We start from the raw sequence: 26,174 nt of genomic DNA, 5'->3' as shown, positions 1-26,174 counted from the left end.
AATGTAATAACATTAATTCTTATTGCTATTAGTTCCTCCTATTATACACAAACAAAAGCATAGAGGCAAAATGTAACAGTGGGGCATGTTCCAGGATATGGAGTATCAGCAGTGCCAATATTTCAGCCAATCAAACAGACTAGACACACTCAAAACAGTGAGGTGGTACCTTGCCAAAGCCAGTGCCCTGTTCACTCTCTCCTCAAGGCCCGTAGTTCCCAATGCTTTCCACATCAGCCAGAACTTGAATGCATCCGGACGCCTGCTGCACTGAATGGACTTGTCCCCAGTGTCATAGCTGACATCGTAGAACTTATCCTGCTGGAACAGGTACGCAGCCTCGGCAGAGTAGCACTTCTTCAGGAGGCCCTGTGAGGAAACACAGACTTCAACTGGTGATAAGCATTTTCAAATCTCCTCACAAGCCAAAGCCTTTCTTTTCTTGTCTGTATCAAATGCTTATTAAAACATACCTGGATATGCAAGATACCATTATGGTGGATAAGAACCCCGGATGAGCCTAAAGTCAGTGAATTCACACTGACAACCAACATTTATTTATGATTATTTTCTTCATAATGTCATGAAAGAGCAGCAGGTTGAAGAGGAATTTTGACTCAGATCTCAAGAAATCATGAGAGTGGGTACCACAGAAACAGTTGCCCTAAAACATATATGGATGGGAAAGAGAGAAGAAGGAGACACCTATGTCTACTGGTCTAGTTTTTAGATCCCAGAATCACAGAGTATTTTAAGCTGGAAGGGACCCACAAGGATCATTGAGTCCAATCCAAATAAATGGCTCATATAGGGACTAAACCCACAGTATTGGCATTATAAGCACCATGATCAAGAGCAGCCCCTGAGGAACTTCTTACATGTTCACAAATGGCTCAATCCGTTCCTGCTTTGGTTAGTTGCAGGTAGGGAAGATTTTAGCCCAAAGAAATAAATGTTTAGCCCTTACTGGCAAATAGTCACTGTGGATTTAGCATAGGCTGGCTGCTTGAGCAGAAAATCCACAAGGAGATTAGTACAACCCAATTTTTTTCTCCTTCACATTTCAGACAAATGTAGCATTTGAAATTAAACCTAAGAAAATATACTTTCACATATGTTAATCATGATTTCTAAATAAAATTATTTTTATTCAGGAGTCTCCAGCCTACAGCTTCTGAAGGGCAACATGGGCAGAGATGAGCAGCATAAAACAGACAAAGATTAATGAGTCATGTGGCAGGTTCCAGCCGAGAACAAGGCTGGGAAACAGAAAGCACAGAGGCTGTTACAGATTTAAAGGTGCAGAGGAAGAGAAGAGCCATAGAAGAGCCAGCTGTTGGCTGAAGGATGAAATATCAAATATACTCTGTAAAACTATGAAGTAGAGAGAAGGGCTGGCAGAAAGCAGATTACATGAGCAGAGATGAGGGTGGCCCTACAAGGGTCCCAGGAGACAGGAAACACCGATCTCTCAGTGTTAAGAAGAGCACAACTCATTTTCCAATTCAATCTCACTCTTCAATTTGAGCAAACAAAAAAAGCGTTTCTCATTTCACCCTTTTCTCTGCATCTGCTGCAAGTCTGATTTTGAAATGGCACATTGTCTGATATCAGTCTTAATCAAAGTGTTATATTCCCACAACAGAGGTACATTTCTTGATCTTCATTCCAATATCCTACTTATGACTTTGGGGCTGGCAATAAAATGGAGTAAAAAGGTCAAACAAAAAAAAAAATAATTAATAGACTGGTATACACAGAATAACTCTGCCTCACTCCTAGATTTCAATTCCCTCCAAAAAAGCAAAGCAAATAAAAAACCCCATCTACACACCTATTTATAGAGCATAAAAGAAGAACACCACCAAGGTTTCTCTACAACTTCTGTAAGGGTTTGACAATCCCATTGTAATATTTTATAAAAGTACAGCAAATTCTGTCTAAAGACTTTAGTCACAGGAGCAGCACGTTCAGCCTGGTGAAAAGATAGCTTTTATGACTGCTTGGGGGAAAAAAGGGTCTCTGTCTGCTCTCCCTTTGCAGTGATAGCGTGCAACTGCAGCACAGCTGGAAAGCCAATGATGGATGCAGTGTTTTGCAGCATATACAATTATAACACCTACTCTCCAATTTTCTCAAATAAAGAAAAGCAAGAAGGTAACACTAGAAATGACAGAACAGTCAAGCACTGAGGCACCCATATTTTGAGGTTTTTTACAGTTTTTTTTCCTCTGGCTCGCAGCTGTACAACAAGAAACAGGGGTCCTTCTGTCGAGATATTGCACTCTATTCATTTAGACCTGCATACCTTTACTTTCAGGAGAATACCAAGTTTACTAGACATGGTGTTTAAAAAAGAAAAATAAGCAAAAAGGCATCAACAACCACAAATTTAAACTAATTGCTTTGTCTCTCACTGACTTAAAATGTTGAATAACATATCTGCAGTGAGTGTACAGCAGGGCTGATCAATGTGGCACTATCTTCTGCCTTTTCAGAATGCACTGCAGCTGCACAATAGAGGATGCCACAGAATAGTAGTTCCCCTCATGCCTGTCACCTGATAAACAGTAACCATTGTTTATCACAAGAAACCTAAATGCAGTTGGCAATATTACAAAATACTGAGAAGTTCACTTAAGATCACAGGACATTTGCAGAGTTACATAGTATTTTAAAATGCTCTAGAGGAAAAATGCAACAAATATTTTGATGGCCCTAAGTCAGTTTGTATTGTTGGTAATGTGGGTCATTCAAAAAAAAAAAAAAAGGCAGGTACTGAGGTACTGTGCTCGTCTCCTAGTGCATCTGAAGCTGACAATACAATGTGGTTTGATGATCCTTTTCCACCTGCTTATCTTACTAAGAATGCAACATGCTCAAGAAATCCTGCTGAACATACTGATGCTATCAATCTCCAGATGCAAGTATAGTGACATCCTCCTGCAAGTCACTACAGCAGAGAGGAAAAAAACAAAAATCACCCTTTGTGAGAAAGAGAAAAATATTCTAGAAGGGGAAGGAAAAAGAGAAGGGAAAAGAAAGGGAATAAAAGACAAAAAAAGCATCTCGATTTTCCTAGTCAAATTATGAAAAAATAGAAGAAAAAAGAAAGAAATAGGCTTTAAATATGCTTTCTACCTCAGTGTTCTCAGTCTCAACAAGATCCCAACATTTTTCCACACACTAACTGAGCTGCTACATTTGTTCAGGAGAGTTGCAAAAGTTTCATTAGAACTGCCCCATTGGACAACTTTGAATTTCTTTCTTCATCATCTTTTATCTTTCTACCCTTTTCTAATGCAAGTTTTCAGCCTTATAGTCAGTTAAAGTTTAGGAAATGAAAATACTATTTTCATAGAGGCCCCAGTCCACTATGAAGTTTCAGAGCTTTTGATTTTGATGAAATCTATGTAGAGTTTTTTGCATGTTTTAATAGCAAATTGATGAAAAAATATTGATACTGAAAGCAAGAGCTCCAAATTCATAATTCAATATATTTTTCTCACTGAACATACTTACCTACAGCAAGTCTTCTGATCTCTTTCCGTTTCCATTGCTAGTCAAAAGTGAATTTCAATTGCATTAATAAAATATATTTTTCCCTAAGACAAGTCTCTCCCTGATTTGCCTCTTCTGAGGCATTAAGGACAATCTTTTGAATAGCATATTTGAAAATTGTCAAAAGCAGTGCAGTTTGCAAAAGCAAACTATAGCAATTTGTTTCAAGAGGTGAGAAGGAGCTCTCAGTTGTATTAAACCCAAACAAAAGCAATGAGAATAGAGCATTTCCTGCAACTGTCCTGGAGGGGAACCAGGGAGGTAAATGTCTCCATGATATTGCAAATGCTGAGGAAGAGATTACATGTGGATGGGTACCATCATCACCTTAATCAATTATATTCTTACTAAAATGGGATTTCATTGACACTTTTTTCTTAACTAATAAGTTAATATTCTGCTTATCACCTAGAACTGATTGCTAATTACCTAAATTAAACCTAAACTTCATTCTCACGAGTCACAGAACTTTGGCACTCGTAGTTCAGTAGTTCTCTCTTTATGTAAAGATAATATTCACACAGATATGGATGACAGCAAGGACAAATTGGAGTAACTCTTTGGTTTTTAAGGGAGTATGTACAACCCAGCACCAATTCCTAGCATTCTGAGAACATATAAGACCAAAACTGACTTCATCAATGTTTTGAGATTTATTGGTCCATCGAGCTTTGTGTTTAAACAGCCACTGCAATCATGACTCAGCAATAGCAGTGTTTTCTGACTAAGACTACCTTGAAGAAGTGATGAAAGTTACGCAGGGCATGGCAGTGAAAAAGGAATTGATGAGCAATTCTTGAGTACTTTAAGCACTGAAGAACTACAACCATTGATCTGAGCTTTTACAATGGAATAGCCAATTTTTCTTTCCCTTTGGTGAAATTGCTTCTCTCTTCAAATCAAGTCAAACACTTATATCTCTTTTCTATGCCTACCTTCCTTGGAAATATTCCAATTTTGTTTCACTAAGGCTGGAAGATACTCTTTTATCAGCATTTCACTGCAGTTAATATTTTTTTCAGGTTTTTTTTTAATCTGTACAGGAAAATATTTAATTATAATGTTTCATTCTAACAAGTCAGTGGCAGTGTCTTAAATATACTAACACTGCTAAACCCCATTGAAGAAATATGGAAAAACTAAAACCCAAACAAAAAAAAAAGCCACTATTATCTATGTTAATGAAAAATTACAGTGTTGCCAGAACAACTGAAATGTGATCCCAACTTCAGAAGATTATCTTTCATACAGAAAGCATGCATGTGAACAAGAAAAACTGAAGGGGATTAATTTGCTCACTTATAATCAACTAAGGGTAATTCTGAAGTATTCCACAATTTCCAAACAGATCTCAAAGAAAATGGGAAGATCAGCTAACAACACTTCCTTAACACTTCCTTTCTTTCAAAGGGAGATAGGGTAATCCACAAATGGGACTTAACATTCATTTTAATATTTTGCTGTTTTGAATTCTTGGAGAATTCAGAATTTCAGAATCTACCTGAGGTTCCTTGAACATTCATTCACAAAGCAGTGTGTGTCAGACTCTTCCAGCTCACATCTCAGCATCCAGTTTCCACTGGTGCATCCTAACCAGGGTGTGAAGGAATTGTGTTCCCATATAAACGTGCTTCATCTTAGCCATAGGTATTTATGTACTTTAGGAGAAGTGGAACAAGCTCCCAAGTGAGAAACTGATATATGTATTTTTCCCTTCTCTCACTGGTGCAAAAATAGCATTTTTAATGGAAAACTGGTTTCAGCTGCCTGTTCTGGTATGGAGAGGATCAAAGCAAATCAACACTTTTCTGTCAAAGTGTCTCAAATATGCATTTGATCTTTTTTTCTTAAGGATTTATATTCCAGCTAGTTAGTAAGAAAGTACCCAAATCTGTATGTGTGTCTGTTTGCATATAAAGACTTCACTGGCACATACATAGAATGAGTAAGAGTCAATTTTCCAGGATTTAGACACAGAGTAAAATGACCTTTCTTCTCCATGGAGACAAATCTTCTGCATTCCAGAACATGTCTCACGGTACAACAGGATCTGATGCTGCGATTCATAATACCTCGGTTTTCACCCCTCAAAGACCTAAGATTCAACTTGACAAGTATTTCTAACACAATAGTGCCTAGCAGTGGTTTAAAAGGGGAATAGGATCACTCTACCAGACCTTACACTGCACTGAAGGGAACTACAAAAAGGCTGCCAGAGACCTGAAGTTGGAACAGTTTTCATAAAATGACTCGAAAAGCTAGAGCAGCTAGAAGAGTTCAATCATCTACATTTCTTTCCTTTTTCTTCCTGAGAAATTTCCACTATTCAGTCCAAGTAGCCTAATCATTACTTGGGGCAATATCTATGTACTGGGCCTAATTAGTTAAAAATACAGTATTGAAATCTTCCCAAGTCTGCATTTAAGACACTGCATTCATCTTAGTCAATAGTTTTATTCTGTTTGTTTTTCAGCTTGGAATAAAGATAAAGTGATGGATGGTAACCCTGAAATCTAATCCTCTTCATTCCCACAGGCTCTAAGGAAATGAGGTGGCACACTTCTCCTTGCTGTTCTGCCAGGTCTCACCCCTGACCTAGAACAATCAGCTCCAAGAGACTGCTGATTAGCAACTATGCTCTTTGGTCCTTATCAGTTCTTACCAACAGAGATTCGTAACAAATCACATGGATAGTAGTCCCAGCAACTAAATAGAACGTATCAGTTGTTTTGACAGAGATTTATAAAAGCAATTTACAAACCACGGCCACAAAATAGTGATGCAAACCTCAGGGGCTCAATATCATGGTGAGGTTCAGTGAGGTTATAACCTATGGAGTATAAGGTAATACTCACCCATAATGGTGGGCAGTTGGCATAAATTTTACCAGGTCTGATTTTTAAATGAAGTTTGAAATAATTAAGCTCTTACTGTTTGTTTGGTTGTTGTTTTGTTTTTTGTTTTTTTTTTTTTTAAGATAAAAGAATTCCACAAAGACTCAAGAAGGGATTTTTGCTACATTGCAAAGACATCTTGAGATTAGAGCTCTGTTGTTTTCCTGCTAGACCTTTAAATTAGTCATGGCTTTTGGGAAGTCTAAATTACGCTGCTGATGAGGAAGAACTGGTAGAGTGTAGAGAGAAGGCTCAGCACCTTCACCTGGATGTGCTCTGACTCCCATCCCTCTCCCACTCTGGTGCTCCCTCTCGCACAAGGGGATGTGAAATGAGCTCTGCCTGCCTTAAACAGACACAGCACTGCTGCAGTCCCCGTGGATGGCAGCTATTCTGAGGGCTTTGACAAGCTGAGTGTTTAAGTGTGTCAGGCCCAGGTGATGAAATACTCCATTCTGAATGCAAATTACGTGCAGAAGTTAACTAGCAAGGGCACCAGCTGCTAAATTTGACCACTTGTGAGTACAGTGACTTGAATAATTTTCATCCTTCTCTTTTATTCACCCCTTAGTAATTGATTAAGTGGTGAAATTCAAAATAAGAGAATTCAGTCTTTGTACTGTAGTATAGTAAAACTGACTTTCAGCTGTTTTCTAATTATTTCCACTTTCATATTACAGCAATGACAGCTTATTAGAATACCAAAAAAAATTTTAAAAAATATAAAAAAAAAAAAAAAAAAAAAAACAGGGTCAGGAGGGCTTACAGTGTTGTCTTTCACCAGAAGAGCACAGCACTGGATTCCTGCCAACAGCATTTTATGGGGATTCCAGGCAACAGAATCAGCCCTGCAAAAATCACAAATGGAGAAAGGGAGGTGAAAATTGCATCTATAATCATGGGTACATAAGAATCAAAAAAGACCAAACACAATCCAAGCAGACAAATCAGATTTCCCATACACCCACTCCCACCTCAGGTTCAGAAATCTCTCCAACTATTTTTAAAAATGCAGCACTTATGGAAGCCAACAGGCCACATAATTTCCACCTCAATCCCTAGTAAGTGGATTAAATTGACTTACCTGTGGATACCATGAAGAAGTCTGCGATGCTTCTTTGATATCAAAGCTGAGCCACCCCAAGAAGCCTGTTGGAACATTTATAGACCCAAGAAAATATTATTTGTATAAAGTTATTTTGATAATACTTCAACCAATAATTTCTAAAGGTGTCTTATCTCATTTAAAACTTAGTTTACTACGTGGTCAGTGGGCTAAATTTTGCCTTTAGTTACATCTCCTGAAATAAAGATGGCAGCCTGGGGCTATGCCTGAAATAGAGGAGGTTGTGGTCTGTGCCAGAACATGAGCCACAAACCAGAGTGGCCCTTCTGTGTAAGCAAAGGCAATGAACTGAAATGGCCTTGCATAACCAGACTCACTCCTGATACCAAAATGTGTTGCTTCCTTTCCCCCAGCCTCAAACTATGAGTGACAGCAGAAAGCTCCATTTTGCACATCTTCCTGTTAGCCAACTCCTTTCTGAGAATTTCACAGGGGAAACAGTGGACAATGATAATCTCTGGCAATTGCAAAGGCTGGGCTCAGATTTTGCAGAGATATGAAAAGCAAAGTCTGTCAGTGGGCAATAGCAGCATTTCTGTCACCAGCAACCCAAAGGAGCTAAAAAAACGTAAGGATCCCTCAGCTCATTTAAGAAATAAGTGTGTACTCTAAGAGTCACTTAGACCTTCTCTGTAGTGAGGAGCTCTCCACTGAAACTCATTTACTTCCATCTAATCTAGGCACCTATCTTTGGGCTATACCTTTGGCAGATGTGTCTCTCCGGGGACTATAAATGTTTCATTATACAAGTTTAATTTCTGGACAGCCTGAGTCAGGGAATGTGATACTTTTTCATGAATTCTGAAAGGATCATCAGGTGCTGTGACCCTTCAACTCCCAAACAATAACATTTATCCGCAATGGAAAGGTGAGGAGATCATGCAAACACTAAACATGTCACACAGCGCATTTGAGCAGTTACTGCTAGATAAATAAATATATTAAGCTATTTTCAATATTAATGAAGGCAGAATGCACTTAAGCAAACTACCTGTAAAGCAAGCAAAGCTCTTCAGAGACACACAAAATACATCAGTTCACAAAATATTTGGACTCAGTTTATTTAAAAAAAATTCTAAGGAAAAAGAAAATCACTGATGTAAAGATTCCTGAGCTAAGCATAGAAAATATATGCTTGTTTGGGTTCTGATTTCCTTGAAATAAAAAATGTGATAGTCGATGCATGAATTTATCATGGGTATTTGCTAGACAGGCCATATATTAGGAACAGGATCAGCTATCTCTGGGAGACAGGATGACAAAGGCTCACAAGGGAGGAGAAAGTTATTAACTTGTCTTAAAAAGTCATTCTCATTAATGGCACACATTAACAGATCACATAATATTTTACATTGTCATGCTCACAACATCCTTCCTGAGATAAGGGCTGCTGCACAAACTACAGGTGGGACCTAGGATAGGAAATTATTTTGCCTCAAAATTCATGGTAATCCTGCAGCACCATGACTTGCAACTTTTTTTATCCAGCTAGTCCAAATTTGCCATGCTATGGGATGACAATCAAACTGAACTTCCTATTCAGAGACAAATTTTATTCCTCTCGTTCTGTGATTCTATAAAGTCAAAACAGTCGTTAAGTTATTCTCTGATTTTCACAATTTATAAACAACCTGTTAGAATAAAATAATTTTTACAACATTTGCATGCAAAAGTTCTGTGTTGGAAAAGGTTGACATTCTCACACTGTGAAAAACAGGACTAGAAAGGCAGTTGAGAGGTCATCTCAATAGTGTGCCACACCCAAGACAAGACTAGCCATACTCCTCTCATTTCTCTCAACCACATCATTTTTAGAGTTTATTGATCAATGAATCAATTACATCTGTACTTTTTCGCATTGAAATGAAAAATAAAATGCAGAGAGAGACCAGCAATTGCTACCTCCACAGCATTATTTGCCCTACTTTTTGCCTTTTTTAAACAAAATACTCCTGGAGATCTAGATGACAGAAATAATATTACTCTCCTTGAGCCACAGCAATATAAGATGAATTTGCGATCCATGTTTCTTTACCCAATTCAAAGAGCAAGGATCCAGGGCTGGGGAAAAAAAAAAAAAAAAAAAAAAAAAAACCACCAAAACAAAAAAACCTCAAACCAGCAATAACAACAAACAATGATACCCAAAAAACACACACACACAAAAAAAAAAAAGCATCAAAAAACCCAAACAAACAAGAACAACAAAAAATCCCTCCATCATGAATAAGAAGGCATTTAAGAAGACTGAGAATCACTGGCTCTGTCTGGTTTTAAAGGCCTCTCTAATGATGGAGGCTGCACAATTTAACCACTTAATTTGTAACAGGAATAACACCTTTTTAATTTAAAGTGTCAGTCCTAAACAATGTTACTACTTGTCACATCTCCAGTGGTCAGGGGAACAGATTAGTCCTTTTCCTTTAGCAGCACCTTTTAAAGCTTCTGTAGAATATAATGTTCTGTTTATTTGTCTTTTCTAGTTTAAATAACATCAGTGCTTTCCATCTTTCCTCACTGGTCATAATTTATAAATATGATTCTGTTTATCTACATCACTTTCCCATTTTCTAATCTTTCTCCTGTAGGGCCTTCCTGAGCTACACCTTTTTATTTGGACAAAATTTAGATAAAGCAGATGGCATGTGAAGCAGAAAGAAAGAATCATTTTATTCACCTCCTTTATCCAATTCTGAAAAGTATTTAACTCTATTTGAAAACATCACTGGTTTGTGAACTAGAAAAATATCTGGGCTTTACAGTAAAGATCTGCTATCTAAGCAACACTCCCCAGCCTATGTTTGTGTACTTGATTATTACTTCAGCTTAGAATTCTATCTTTATTGAACTGTAGCCTAGTTTTTCCACTTTTTTCTCCAAATTGTCACAACCCCTTTGATTTCTAATCCTGTCCTCCCACTGCTTTTGTCAGAAGTCTTATGTCATTTTCAAATTTGTCAGCGGATTCTTTTTCATCCAAGTTAATTTAACACAAATACCAGATGATTTCTACCCTAAGACAGACCTTTGAGGAATCCTTCTCAAATGTTTTTCCCCTTTCAGAGAACCACTGGTAACTGCTCAGTGGGAATGGTTTTCTAGCCACGTTTTCACTCACTGCAAGAACTGCAGCTTAGCACATTTCTCTGGCTTTTTGATGAGTTATTGCAAAGAGGCAGTGAAGCTGACTGTTTCTCCTCCATCCAAGGAGGACTACAGAAGGAGGGCAGGAAGATCAAACTAGAATGACACATTTTGTTTAAGACAAATCCAGCTGAGAACAAGGCAGGGTAGGTCAAAACATGACTCTTATCAATCTGTGTCCCACACAATGTAATTGGTAACAAGGTACAAGAAAATTTCTGTTTCATATGCAACAAATCACATACAGCTGAATGATGGGAATCACAGTGTGCACTGCCTGATTAAGCTAATTACCTAAGCATGGGCTAATAGGTCAAGTCTGATTTTCTCTACTGGCCTAATAATAGGAAAAAGAAATAGTCAAAGTCAGGACCATCAGGGAAAAAATACTCACACATAGCATTTAAAGCTACGTGAAGACAATACATGACATACACAAATGCTGGAGGGCATATTGATGATACAAAACAAGTTATTAAGAAAAGCATTAGAGATGCAGGTTAAAATACAATAAGCAACTGGAATGCTATAATGTGAACAAAATAAACTTGGTATAGCCTCTGCTCTTAGGCTTGACTGAACAGGTTGACTGCTAGGGCAGTTTGGACCTACTGGTATTATCTTAAAACATTTTCCTTAACTCGCTTTTCCTGTCTGGTTTGTCTTCATGTCAGAGCTTATCTACTATTTCTGACTTTATTGAAATTTATCTTCCTGAAGCTTAGTGAATTTCTGTTGACATTCTCCCTTTTGCCCTTCCTAAGAATCATAAGCTTTATCATTTCATATTTAATGAAAAGAGCCTCCATAAGGCAAACACATCAATTTTTGGGATCAGAAAATATTCTGAAATTAGATAAATCAATGTAAATCTGGAAATAACACCACTGACATTCATATAAGATATTCTTAGTAACAGCTTGTGAGAGCACTTACAGTAGATAATCCCAATGCTTATCCATGATACATGAAAAGCCCTAAATTAGACAGAACTTTACCTGGATTTTACTCTTTGTTTTAATTGTACTGTACTTTTTTGCCTTCAAAGTTACAGCAGGCATAAACAGCAGTACACACTTGTTAGACTGCATAATGTGTAAATCATTCAACAAGAAGCCAGGCCTTTCAGCAGACTGTAGATTCTCGAAGATTTCAAAAATATTACATTTGATCCTATAGGGATAGGAGGTGTTCTTGCTTTAAATGAAAAGAAAAATTAAATAAAATAAAAAATCTAATTCTTCTGTGTGTTTCTTATATTTTTTCTGAATGGCAGAGACCCAGTCTCACTGCACCTGTTCACACACAATTTCAGTAAATCTATTTCTAGTGGTGCTGTGAAGGAAAAAATGCTACACTAAGAATCACAGTCTGCTCATTTTGTCAAAGCACCCTTGTATGTACATGTGTGCCTGATGTCACTTCTGTGGAAAGCTTTCAGTCTTTCCTTATATCCTGTTCTCTTATAAACACAGCTACAAGATTTGAACTAAAAAATAGAGAAGCAGCCATCCACCCAACCCTTTACATAGTGTGAAAAATAGAGAAAATACTGATAGAACTTCTGAGAACCACTGAGAGGCTCATAACATGAATCACATCTTAAGAGAACTCATACTCCAGACTGTAAACCAAATTTATTACTGGACATTTTTCCTTCTACTAGAAACAATTAACATCTCACAACTACAGTAATTTCAAAACAGCAAATAACTTAAAGATAATCTGGACATTTTTACCTTAGTTTAACATGAGGTAAAATCAGAAGAATAAAGTTAGTTCTTTTCAAAGCACTAACAACTCGCTACAGATCAGAACAAGACTCAGGCTTATCCCATATTTTAGTTCAGCTACAGGGAGACTGCTCACTGCTCTCCTAGAGCCACTGGAGATGGCTCCAGCCACATCTGTTTGACTCACCTAAGGTCCAACACAGATTCCAACCACATCCCTCTCTCCACCACCTATACACAGATACACAAGAGAGTTGTGTAACAGGAGTGTTACATTCCTGCTGAAAATCTGATGAGTTCTTCTCAGCAGCACACAGCCAAGAGGAGGTTTGGTAGACATTTTAATTATCAGGCCTAAATTCTACATATTTATCTCCAAGAATATAAGAAAACTCTTGACTCACACGTACAGTGACTTTATTTATTAATATCTGTGAGACAATCATTTGAAACATGCATCACTGCCTACAGGATCTTTATTTAGATACTTAGCATTATAAAAACACTTCAGAAATTTAGAGCTTGTTCTGGAAATCTCCACAAATATTGCTCCAGATTCTTTTACTACTCCATGACTTTTAATCTAACTGTTTTGGATTTGTGGCATTGCAATTATAAAGAGAATGCAATTTTAGAAAATATTAAGTGGCCTATCTTTAGAAAAATAGATCTACAGCTAACTCTTTCAAGTCATAAAAAGACAGTGATTATTCAAAAAAGATTCACTAGAGGGATTTTCATATCCAAACCTAAAATTACAAAGATTTTTTTTAAAAAGAGAAAAATTTCTGAACCATTTAGGAAAATGTAAGGACATATACCGGAAATTCAAATCCATAAATATGAAACAGAATAATTTATGACTGGTTGAGTCATAAGCACACCTTTCTTTTAACCTGTATGAACCCCACATCATAATTCTAATGTGTCTATTTCCCAACAGAAAGTGAGGAGAATCAAAACTTATGCTTGTATATCACTCTTGAAGCATTTTTAGGAAGTAGCAAGAAGAAATTGATTACCAAATAGTTTTGAAATATAACCTGACAATAACAAAATGGCTTTGGCTGCTTGTCAGAACCAAGTTATTTGCTGTTTTGCAGCATATGTAACAGAGTAAAATCAGAAGGTATTTCTGGTCCCTGTGCAAGGAAAAAGAAATGTTATTAGAGCTCAACTTCTAAAAAAGAAATATCAACAATCAAAGTAAAGTAGCAATTATAAAAAAAGCAGCGCTAAACAAAACCACTCAGTATAGAAACTCACATCAACATGAAACCAGAGGCCATGCTTTTCACAGATATCAGCAATTTTATCCAGAGGATCAAATGCTCCCAGCACAGTTGTGCCTGCTGTAGCACAGACAAGAAATGGTGCTGACCCCTGCAATAGGATTGAAAACAAAAAAAAATTATCATTTGCACTGCTCATCTCTTCCTTGTATATTTGCAGAAGTATAAAAAGATCTAGGAATGTAGGACAAAGATGTGACAATCCACATTTTAGCTTCCCAGCAGAAGGTACTGCATTTAATAGTGCTGGATTTTTTTTTTTTTTTAATTAAAAAAGAGGTATTTTCCATTTCTACTTAACACCATCCCAGGGCAGATTTCTGCAGCTTCAGACTGTTTTGACAGATGCTAGTTTTGTCAAAATCAAAACATACCAGATATGACATCTCTCTTTATACACTGATTTTCAATTCTCAGTCTCTCACATCTCACTACCATATATGCTGTCATTCTGACTGATAAAATGAAGCAATTAGCTCAGCCAGCAGACTACCATGCAAGGAAAGGGCTCATCCCTTTAGGGTTTCCACCTGCACTGTCTCTACAACACCCCTGTTCTCTGCTTGATGAAGAGGAAATTTCAGCTAAGGAATGTGATTTGCCTTCAGCCACATTGGTGCACACCATGACAGGGACAGTCACCACTGTCTGATGCCACACCTGACCTACAGCTCAATGCTATTCCCTTGCTCCAGCTCCTGTCTGGGAAAGAAGAAGGGCTGTAGACGGTAACAGAATGTAAGGAGAGAGACCGCTGGAAATCTCCGATGGTGTTAGGGTCAGTCAGGTGGGATAAGGAAAGCTTTTGTCAGCTTGGGGTCTCGGACAGCCACAGATAGCCATCCATCCTTGCTTCCCTTCAGCTAGCAGCATTCCAGCTCCCAGACCCTTGGAGATCTGTGTCAGGTCTGCTTGGGAGGAGAAACTGCAGCAATGAAAAGAATGGGTGGAGGCTGTAACAGCTCCATGAAATTGAGGGTCTCTGCCCAAGCAATGCCTGCACAGTCTCACTGCTGAAAGAGCTGCTCTGCATGGCTCAGCATGTGGCCTACAGAATGACAACACGCTTACTGCAGAGACACTAAAGGTGTTATTAAACTGTACAAGCTGGGATGACTGAAGTTCATTTGCAGTGAATTAGATCTGTCGGATGATGTAAGTGTGTAACTCAATGGAGCTTTAGTGAAATCAGACATCAGTTTGAAAAATCAGTTTCAAACAATCAGACAATCGGTTTGACTCCACACAAGTCTTCCTTGAGTCTTCACCCAGCTGAAATCCAATATATTTTTTTCTTTTTTCTTTTTATATAAGTGTTTCTACTTTAAGCATCTGCAGAGACAGACAGGCTTATATCACATTTACACTCAGACAGTTTTATACTTCTTTACCATGTAGAGGACTGTTAGAATGGTACATAATTATGATTTATTTGTATTTTAGATTTTCTTTACAAATGGCCAAAGTAGTGAAAAGTAACACTGGAATGAACTTAAATTAATCCCATACATTCACAAAGACTTAACAGCCTTTAATTCACTTCTTGGTCATTTATTCTGAGTAAAAGCTACCACAATAATTAATCAAACTTACAAATCAGCCTGAATCTTGACTATGGAACACTTGCAAGTGAGGCAAAGATGTATCCAATGCATCTATTTTCTATTAGTGTTCTCAGCAATTTTGCCCCACAGCTACATCAAAGTCAAAGGATCTCAAGCAGCCAATTGGTAACACAACTGAATACGGGGACAAATCTCAGATATCTACAAATTCTAGTAATTGCTACCATTTTACTTTTCCCACAAAGAAGGGAATTACATTTTTATTACTCTTGACAATATAGTTAAACTAATCTTCCTGCCTAAGTTCTCTGTAAAGAGAAGACTCTCGCCTTTCATATTCAGTGATCATTTTGTGCTTCAGTCACTAGCAAATACATCCTCTGTTGTCTGGTGTCATTAGAATGTTTACTGCAATTCACTGAAGCACCCTTCTGTAAAAGTTGTAACAGACATAGTTGGACAGACACACTGAAGCGCTGATTAAATGAAAACCTGTAACTTCCTTTAAAATGCAAGTGAAATCCTGTTTTCCTGCAAGTAGAGCATTTTAATATAGAACATTTGTTTTTAAATTGTGGGGTACCATACTGACGTTGACCTTTTCAAAAAAATCACAAATGCCAGATGATATTTTTCAAATGACCATGACATGTATTATTACAAGAACAAACAAGAATACTGTTTTTGTAAAAGCAAAGAGTTGGTTCTCCTGCAAGCCTGTTTTCTATTGCTTTATTTTATTTCAGTCCCTTTTTCCCCCCAGCTTGCTCAAATGAGTAAAGTACAGGTTATCATTCTCAGAAAATGCAAAGTAGAGAAAGAGGCAAAAAAGGGAGTTTGCTAGGTCATTAGGGGCCCCATGTATCAACAGCTATGCTATCCAGCATGAAATTCAAATTAAAGATGATTGTTTGGTAGAAAATTTATCCAAATCAGGACTTACTGTAAGCTGTGGTGGCCATGCCAGTGCAGGACAGGACAGGACTGCCTTGGCTTTTCTATCAGCCACAAAGGCATATTTCCCAAGACAGAATTCCATGGCAGGTATTGTCCATGCCATGGACATTGCACTAGCTGCTTTGTATTCACTCATCATGGACTAAGGGCTGAGCTCTGAATTCTGCTGCTCTGATGCACAAACTGGAAGTGAGAAATAGGGTGAGCTAACCAAGCCTAAAGAAGATCCTCGTGGAAGTCACACTTAGTCCTTCAAGCTCTCTAAAATAAATTATGTTCACTATAGGTAAGGACTGTTATACAGATTGTGGAAAAGCATGTTAATGTTGTCCAAATACAGAACAGTGCCATTCCAAATTCTTGCCTTTGAGTTTCTAGTTGGCAAAGTCCCTAGGGGAAAAGAGGCACATCTCTGCACTCTTACTAGAATAGTAGGAGGGACAGAATTTAGCATTTAAACCTTGTAAGACAGTTTTAGACACTAAGCCACATGTTACAGTTCTTGCTCACTGGAGAGGCAATAGAGCAATAGCTGCTGTAATTAACTGAAAAACTGTTTTAGGAAAACATACTGCATCCATTTAAAAAAGGATCAAGGGCAAAAGAAATCCTATAAGAAATGCACCAAATGCTTCAGAGCAGCATTGTGCTCAGAACTTTCATTAGCAGTAAACACCCTGTGGAATTTTCCTCCCTTCTAAGAGTGTAAAACCCATAAGCCTTGGCTTGTTCCACAAGTTTGTGGCAAACAGATTTCACCTGTAAGAAAAACATTGTTGCATTAACTGCCCTACTTTGACGATTTTAGTCACTCTTAGTTTTCCTTCTTTCACTCAGACACAAGCTCACAGTCCGCATACACTCCTCTCTCCTTCATGCTCTCTCCCCCTCTCACCTCTTTCCTGGCCCGCTGGACTTGTTTCTCCAGTTCCTCAGGTATCATCTTACCTCTAAGGGACACAGATTTAAAACTTTTTCAGTTACATTCAAATAGGTTAGTTATGTACAGCACTACTGCATTTTTAAAAGGCTGAGAGATCAGAGTCATGGCTTTTGCTTTCTTACCTTTCATCTGTTTTGATGAAGTACACATTCTCTGTACCAATTCCCAGGAAGGAGGCTGCCTTCTTCATGGAGTAATGGCACTGTGAGAGAGGTACAAAAAACAAGTAGACACACAATTACACAAGAGAAACAAATTCCTTAACATAGGGAACAGTGGCAAGTACAACAGCACCTAATAGCCATGACAACAGCATATTCTAACACAAAAAGCAAACTGATAAGGTACATATCACAAAGTCCATCTTGTATTTAACACACACAGAAAACTGGGGAAAATAAGACAAAAAAGTTGTGCACCATGTTTAAAATGCAGGCTTAAGAAAAAAATTAGGAGCTCTATTTCATACAATTTTCCTTAGAGCTTGTTCTGCATTAGAATGAAAAGTAGAAACTTGGAAGTGTCATCAGCAAAGAATTACTAATTGTTTCAAAATGTTTTAATAGTATTGAATCAAAAGTATCAATGAGTGTAAGAGTTAGGAAATGCATGAGGAAAAGGGTCTAAAGGCTGTTTAAGTCAACAGCCTGGAAACAATTAATTAGGTCTGAAAGTCCAAAAGCACCACTCCTTGGAAAGTGGACTCTTAGGATGTATATTTGAACCTTCTACTATTTTATGTTTGTAACAATTCTGTATGCTTTCCCTAATCCTCAGCTGATGGCCACTGCCAGAGACAAGATACTCCAGAGACAGGATACTGTGCTAAACTGACCCAGGGCCTTCATAGGATCAAGGTGTTCAACACCCAAGACCTACCAAAGCTTCTGATGTGGTAAAATGGGGATTTGCAAGACTTTCAGCATGCTATCTCTGCAAAAGGACCTGGAAATCATGGTGGTGTGTAGCTCACATGATTGTGAACCTTAGAAACTACTGTGAAAGCAAGCAGACCTCAGGACTCAGCACATCTTCATACTTTACTGTGGATTTTGCAAAAGGTTCCAGTGTGGAGCAGTCTGCATTTTTCCAAAAACTAAGTTACTATATTAGCAAAGAATTTTAGCTAGGTCTCATCACAGAAACATATCTGAGTGTGTCTCATCACAGAAACATGCTGCCCACTTCTCACTTTGCACTGAATAAAGGGCATAAGTCTATGAAGCCTGTGGAGTGCAAAAGAAGATTTTAGAAATGGGTGTTTATTTAATCAGAATGTGGTAAAATTACTAAGGTAAGGATGCTATTCAAGCCCACAGACCACCATATACTTTTTACAAACTCTTTTCTTTTTAACAAATAGCAATGGTTTATCTAACCATATTTCCAATATTCACCTTTATAAGTACCTACTCTACTGTAGATACTGTTATTCCAGCACAAGAACACTTTGTCTTATTCCAGAACAAGAGTACACTGATCTCTGCTTAATTTGTCTTCAAGATTAGCCTGGGAATTCAAGATGCAGTAACCTTCTTAACCCAAAGATATTTAGACATCAAAACTACCCACTTATGGCAGTGGAGTCACATTTGAGTGTACACCACATCCAGTATGACTAAACAGTTCTTCTCAGAACCAAGGCCATCCAACCCTTGGATTATCACTGCCCTCCTCACAAAAATAAAATTGTCTCTTCTACACATTATAACTGAAGGGTTAAAATAATGCATACTCCAGCAAACGCGAAGATGTCTAGAATTGTTACTTTTCATACAGGAGGTGAAGCCAGTTGGTTAATTAATTCCATTTTCTGCCTGAGAAATGCAGTTGCTGCAGAACATAATTATGAAAAATGTACAACATTTAAATGTGTGGGCATGAATATATTAAGGGTATTAAAGCCTGTCACGCTTATTTTGATGAGATGGTGATCTCAGAGGGCTCTTTTCTTTTTGACAGAGGTTTCCCCCACCATCACCCACTTTTTAAACAAAGGCATACATAACATGGTGCTACTGAGTAGTTTTAAGAAAACTTAATTTGTAACATGACACATCTGCAAGGCCTTTAGGGCTCAGTCATTCAGACTGTTACAAGAATAATAACATAGATAGGTGAATAATTAGTCTTACATTACATCAACAAAGGTAATAATGATTCTAAGTTCCTGTGTGTTGTTCAGCAGAAGTTTGGAGATATTTTTGACTGACGAGTGAATCACTTAAAATACAAGTTGCCTCCATCACTGATTTCTAGCCATTACTTTACAATGAAAGGTATGAATCACCAAGAATAATCAGATTGCTCCAAACAGTATGCAGCAGACTTGCAAACTCAATATACTAATAAGCAGACAAGTAGTAAATTATATATTTTATTATAAACAATGGTATGAGAGACTGGAAGAAAGATAAAAGACGCTTGAGTACCTGAGAGATTATACAAAAAAAAACAGAGGAAAAAAGAAAAACAGAGGGAATACAAAAATAAACAGTCTGCAAGGGAAATTATTTTTCCTCCAGAAGTACTTCTGCACTTCTTGAAAAATTCTGTCTTTCACTAGGACAGAAAAAGAACAAGACTCATAATACTGTATAGACTTGGAATATACATTCTTTGATGAAAAAAGAGATTTTTCAGTTATATTGATTGAAAATATGTAAGAATTCTTTCCCCCTCTTCATTACTAGAAGCCATTATGCTAAACTGCATTGCATCATTTTAAGATAAAATATGCTAAAGAATATTTAGCAGTTACAGTCACAAGAGCACCAACTAATTCCCTTTTCATAGTTGCCTTTCCAAAAAATGGAGAAAGAAATATCCAGTTTAAAAGTATTATTTTAAATACTGTGAGTTCAGATTATTCTTGCCATGTCTTTCACAGTTTAGTTTGTTTGGACAAATTATTAAATCTGCAGTCATTTGTAGTAACAAATTACCATCTTTGAGCACAAGATCAAATTGGAACATTGGTGCATTTAAATGTGCTGCTGTACTATTTTACCTATATCTAGACAGCTTTCATTTCCTAATAATGTTTGCAAAGACAAGGTACTTTCTACCTGTTCTCATTAAAACAGAAGATAAATCTGTATTTTCTTGATTTTAAAATTTTCCTAGAAACATGATTGCATAAAGCAATTACCTTATTATGATATTGTTTTATTACCCATTTTTGTCTGTTCTAATTTCAACAGGGGACAACATGATAAGTTAATGTTGTGTTCTCTTGCTTTATTGCTTTCATGATCAAGTTGCACTGGGGAGGAATTTAGTTTTATTTCATCTAAAATAACTGCTCGTATCAGCATGTACATTTCAACTGTTTACACATCCTCTGCGTACCCTTACTTACCTCAAACTTATGACATTTCTACCTTTCAGATCAATGTAACACATACTTGTGCCAGGATAAGGTTTATATGGGACTCAAATAGCAAAAGGGAATAAAAAGGGTGGCCTGGTATCTATAACTAGATCAGCATTTACCTCCTACAGAGCCACAAATCATGCCTCCAGAAAGGGGGATAGACCAATTACTCTTCTGCTGCTACTGTCTCAAGGGGAATCACTCTGTAATGGTCCACAAAAGTGTTACAGATTAACAGCAGCATAAACAGTGTTCACTGCGTATCACCACAGTTATAAATATCTAAGCATTCACTTACAGGAACAAGGCACCTTTTTATTCCTTAAGGCCAAGCAGAATATGTGAGGACCTTGGGTGGGCCATGCGTTAAATATACATCTTTATGTTATCCAAGAACATACAGAAAATACATAGCCCTGGATCACAGAAGTCATTGAAAGTCTGTGCATTCCCCTGCTCTGCAGCAGGGCAACTCTTTCAACCTGACAAGTGCCAAACTGACACTTAGAGGCTTAGCACACCAAGGCAAAAATCATTTTATTTCAGCACAGCACTTCAGCCAAGCCCTAAAATGGCACAAGGGCCTTGAATAGCCATGTCTTTTGACTTATCAATACTCAGTTCATTATAGCCTCAAGGTTTCTCCATGCCAATGCTCATGACTAATTCATGATGAAGCTAAATCCAGATTGTTAATTTCTCCAAGTTTTGTTTTACTTTTTGTTTGGTTGGGGGGGGGGGGGGGGGGTGTGATAATTTGCTTCTCCAGGTACTTCTTCAGTTAAAACAAAACAAAAAAAATAATCCAACAAAAATGAAGGCTGTTAGGATGAGGGGATTTAGTCTACCCTCAGGAAGCTCACAGATGACACCAAGATGGGTAGGAAATTGATCTATTGGAGGGTAGGAAGGATTTGCAGAAGAATCTGAACATGCTGAATCCAGCATGGGCAGGGCCAAGGGTGTGACATTCAATACATCAAAAGTGCCCAGTCCTGCACCTGGGTCAAAACAACCCCAGGCAGCACTACAGGCATGGGGAAGAATTGTTGGATAGGGGCCCAGTGGACAAGGGCCTGGGGGTGCTGGTTGACAGCCAGCTGAACACAAGCCAGTGTGTGCTCAAGTGGCCAAGAAGGCCAGTGGCATCCTGGCCTGTATCAGCAACAGCGTGGCCAGCAGGACCAGGGCAGTGATTGTCTCTCTGTATTCAGCATTGGTGAGGCTGCACCTCAAACCCTGTGTTCAGTTTTGGGCTCTTCACTACAAAAAAGACAATGAGGGGCTGGAGCATGTTCAGAGAAGAGCAACAGAGCTGGTGAAGGATCTAGACAGCCCTATGAGGAGTAGGTGAGGGAGCTGGGGGTGTTTAGCCTGGAAAAGGCTGAGCAGAGGGGACTGACCTTATTGCTCTCTCCAGCTGCCTGAAAGGAGAGTGTAGCCAGGGAAGAGTCAGGCTCTTCTCCCAGGCAACCACTGACAGGATGAGAGAATACAGCCCTAAGCTGTGCCAGGGGAGGTTCAAGTTGAATAATAAGAATTTCATCACAGGAAAGGTTAAGCATTGGAAGTTTGCCCAGGGAGATGTTGGAGTCACCATCCCTGGAGGTGTTCAAGAAACAACCAGATATGGCATTTAGTGCATTGGTCTTGTTGGCAACATGGTGGTCAAAGGTTGAACCTGATTATCTTAGAAGTCTTCCCCAACCTAAATGATTCCTTGGTTCTGTGATTCAAAGGTGCAAAATGTTAAACAAGACTCAAAATAAAAACAATAATAAAAGAACTAAAATTGTGTGACATCAGAACTTTTGTACTTGTCTCAAGTGTGGACTACTGATTACATATATTCTCAACATGGTATATCTGAACAAATGTTTCCAAAAAGTCACGTAGCTTGGACTCAATACAGATGGATCTAAAATAATTGTAAATGAATATGCCCATTGCCTCCCTCATAACACTGAATAAACACTGGTGATCTTAGAAAATATACACTATCTAAGTATTAAAAGCATCAGTTTTACAGTAAATGATTATTGAGTATTAATGACTATGTAGTTGTTTGAAGCAAACAAATATTAGAGATCAAAAGTATGGCCTTACAAATAATTTACCAATTTATTTTTCCTGGTCAGCTTTATGTTTTATGGCTTTGGTCTTCTTGGAGAAGCAAAGGCATAAAAATAAATTTATTCTGGCAGACAATTAAAATTTCTTTTGACATGAAATTAAATGTTTCCTTACTTCAGAGTAAGAAAATGTGTTGTAGTTAAACCATGCAGTGAAATAAAATGCTACTTCATGATGAGAGTTTCATGGGCTTCACTTCAAAAGCATTTATGGAATTTACTTCAAACTCGTTTTTTCCTCCTTAACTATGTTGAAGATGTAATATGAGGGATTAAGTATAAATTGGCATGTATTTTCATACATACACTTTTCAGAAAAAAAAAAAGAAAGCAAACAAAATATATTTTTGAGGGAAAAAAACAAACAAACCACCTTTATTTAGAACGTGTGGGCTCAGTTCCAAAAGACATGTTATACACAATGCCTTCATCCCTCAGGCTTCTTCAAAATAAGCCTCTCATCTATTTACACCGCAAACTGTTTAGAGCATAAACCATAAACGCCTGAGCTACAATTACCCTAGTAAGTCCATATTTTCTAATACAACAAGGTTCTGTGCAGGCTTCCACTGGGGCTTTTATATAGTAGAGTCAGAATTAATAACAACTCTACACTAATCAAATGATAAACTCTCAAAACTGAAGGGACAGGGAAGAGAAAAGAGTCTCCAAAAACTACCTTCAGAATAAATGTATGAATGTAACTTCATTTCCCACAGGCATTTTGGACTGATATTATTAAAAAACTTTAAGGACTAGACACATATTTTCAATTATTTAAAGAAAAAATGTCTAAAGGTCCAGGTTTTTTTTGGGTTTTTTTTGAGAGGCATATGGTGGGTCTGACTCTGTAACACATCCAATCTGTATTCAGACATAGGGCAAAATGGGAGCTGCAGAGAGCCCTCTCACAGGCCCAAAAGTGCTCAGTTTAGTACAAATTAAACATGCAGCAAAAAACCTTTGACATCCAAAACCTACAGTTCCTGCTAGACTTTGTGCTGTAGGAGATCAAATGCTGCAGACCTCCACAACACAGCACATGCATTCTGCTTCAGGTTTGCCCCATCTACAACCTATTCTTTCATCAGCAGTTTTCAAAGCAGCAACATCTGTGTTTGTTTTCTGAAAGCCAGAACGCTTCTGCAGTGAAATTTACCATCAGACTTCACCACTTCATTCCAATATTCCACATCATACACTGATGTCAGAATTATTCTACCAGTGCCCCCTCAGATATGCAAATGATATAATTTTGCAGCTACTGAAAAAAAATAAAGTTCAAAAAGTTTTTCTTTGTTTGCATTTTACCTCTTCCGAAGCGAACAGAACTAGTCTTGGCAGACCTGAGAGCCCTTTCTCCTTTATCTCAGGGCAAAATTTGTACCTTGCTAAATTCATAGCATACATATTAGAAACAGAGCCACCTGCAAAAAGAGACATACAAATATTGTATTAGCCACAGTATGAGTACCTTTCCTGCATCTGAGTGCTTGACCTATTAAGGTAAAAATAAACCCCACAGGCATCCTAGTGATGCATCCATTACAGTTTATTTCCTCCCCTGAAGGATACATCCATAAAATGAACCCTGGGCTCTGCAGCAGGCATGGAAGCAGAGCCTGTTTGGATGTTCTTTGGGGATATTTCCTGATGAATAAGAGCTGTGCCCAAACAGTCCTTCCCAACAGAGAAAACTCTGCCACAGCACCCTCCCCTCTACACTGAAGCAGAGCAGCAAGGCTCAGCTTCAGGCAGCAGCTCAGCTGCCTGCACCAAGCTCAGAGCTTTGGAGATCTCTTCAGCAACCGGGCCTCAGGGGACCAAGGAAGAAAAAGGTCTTTGAGAAAAAACAAAAATAAACACAGTGAGTGGGAACTGAAAGATCTGCAAGGTAAGATCTGGACAAGCTTTATTCACTCGGGACAGGTTTTATTCACTTAGAAGAACAAACCAAAGAAGTAAGGAAAACCTTACATAAAACTAGAACCAAAAAAAAGAACAATTAATTTATCTTCTCTCAGTAGATCACTATGTTTTAAGACAGAAATTCTTCTGCAAAAGTAAGGCTTCTACCAAAAATATACATCAAATTTAATGTGGAAAAAAATCCATACCAGTAATATATTTTAAAAGTAGGGATTTTTAGCTTATTTATTTTTCTACTATCATGTGTAGGCTAGAATCACTGACTTTGTTTCAGTTTGGGAGGGGAAGTTTAAACTCATGTACACATTTAATTTCTCTTCTCACATCCAAAATAGACAAAAAAGCTTCACATCTAGCCCAATTATTTTTTATCTGAATAATATGTGAAATACCACCATTATGCTTCATTATTTCAGTGCAGTAGGCTGAAACACTGCCTTACAGTGGATTTGGAAAAAGCGGTTTATCAAGCATCTTAAGAAATATCTATTTGGCCTGCCTTATCATAATGTTTAATAAAATAATAAAAATTCAAAGGAGTTAAGATCATGTAAACTCTTGTTCCCACTGTTCATAGGATACACAGATCTATGCCCTCAGGCACCATGGATTGGCATCTAGCACATAAATCAACTCCCTGTCTGTCAGCTAAGTTGACTCCTTCCAATGAGGCTCTTAGTATTGTTAATAAAGTCAGGAAAGGCATCAGATACAAACAATTAATTGACAATTAAATTAATTAACAATTAAACAATCCATTTCAAGTAATTCCATATAATTATATTTAATGTAGAAGTGTTTTCATTCATTCACTGGTCAGAATCGCTGAATTATTACTAGAAGCACAAAAGATAAGCCTAGATTAAATAGTTCTGTGTACCACTACACATTTGCATGCATTTTCAAATATTCCAATGTTCATAGAATTAATGATATTAGGCAGTTTATAATGATTCAGCTGGAGGTCTGAACTGTTCCTACCTGGATTAAATATACCATCCCCTTCTTCCCAGCCTATGAATTCAATCATTTTCTTGATGACTGCTTCCTCCACCAACAGAAACACAGGGGATACTTCATATGTGTATCTAAAGAGAAACAATAGCATGATAATTGGTGTTAAAATTACATAACTCATAGCACAGAGCATTGCTAAAACTAGATAAAGGCTTCTTGCACCTTTATTTAATCTATCAGCAGCTACCACCTGCAGTAGGACTCCAAACTAAAAACATTATGGATCTGATACAGCAGAGCAATTTCTTAGTTTCTGGCAGCATCTCATTGACACTTCCACTCTCAAAGTCATACAACAGAGTTTTCTATTAATGTAGGTCACATGCTTAAATTTCAGCTTTACATTTGCAAGTAAACAGTAGACAGGTAACCATTTGCATTCAGCTCTGTGCAGAATGCCTCAAAGGAATGAACAACTAAGTTAAGTCTAATTAATTTATTTTCATGTACTAAGTAAGATAAAAGTCTAGGTTTTATTAGTATTGAAAAAAAAAAAATCTCTCCT

General features: G+C 37.6%; 1 protein-coding gene across 1 annotated transcript in view; it reads right to left on the bottom strand.

Moving 5' to 3' along the window:
• GADL1 (glutamate decarboxylase like 1) overlaps positions 1 to 26,174 on the bottom strand; it is an 81,717-nt gene that overhangs the window by 41,280 nt on the left and 14,263 nt on the right. The window contains exons 5-12 of the mRNA XM_021525866.2: positions 25,634 to 25,740; positions 24,035 to 24,150; positions 17,338 to 17,417; positions 17,168 to 17,222; positions 13,725 to 13,841; positions 7,540 to 7,604; positions 7,222 to 7,303; positions 170 to 369 (exon numbers count right to left, since the gene is read on the bottom strand). Of these exons, the coding sequence (XP_021381541.1) occupies positions 170 to 369; positions 7,222 to 7,303; positions 7,540 to 7,604; positions 13,725 to 13,841; positions 17,168 to 17,222; positions 17,338 to 17,417; positions 24,035 to 24,150; positions 25,634 to 25,740 (822 nt within the window). The remainder of the gene's footprint in view (positions 1 to 169; positions 370 to 7,221; positions 7,304 to 7,539; positions 7,605 to 13,724; positions 13,842 to 17,167; positions 17,223 to 17,337; positions 17,418 to 24,034; positions 24,151 to 25,633; positions 25,741 to 26,174) is intronic.

The sequence above is a fragment of the Lonchura striata genome, chromosome 1, assembly GCF_046129695.1.
Source record: "Lonchura striata isolate bLonStr1 chromosome 1, bLonStr1.mat, whole genome shotgun sequence".
In the NCBI taxonomy this organism is placed as follows: Eukaryota; Metazoa; Chordata; class Aves; order Passeriformes; family Estrildidae; genus Lonchura; species Lonchura striata.
This window is presented reverse-complemented; position numbering and strand designations above follow the sequence as displayed.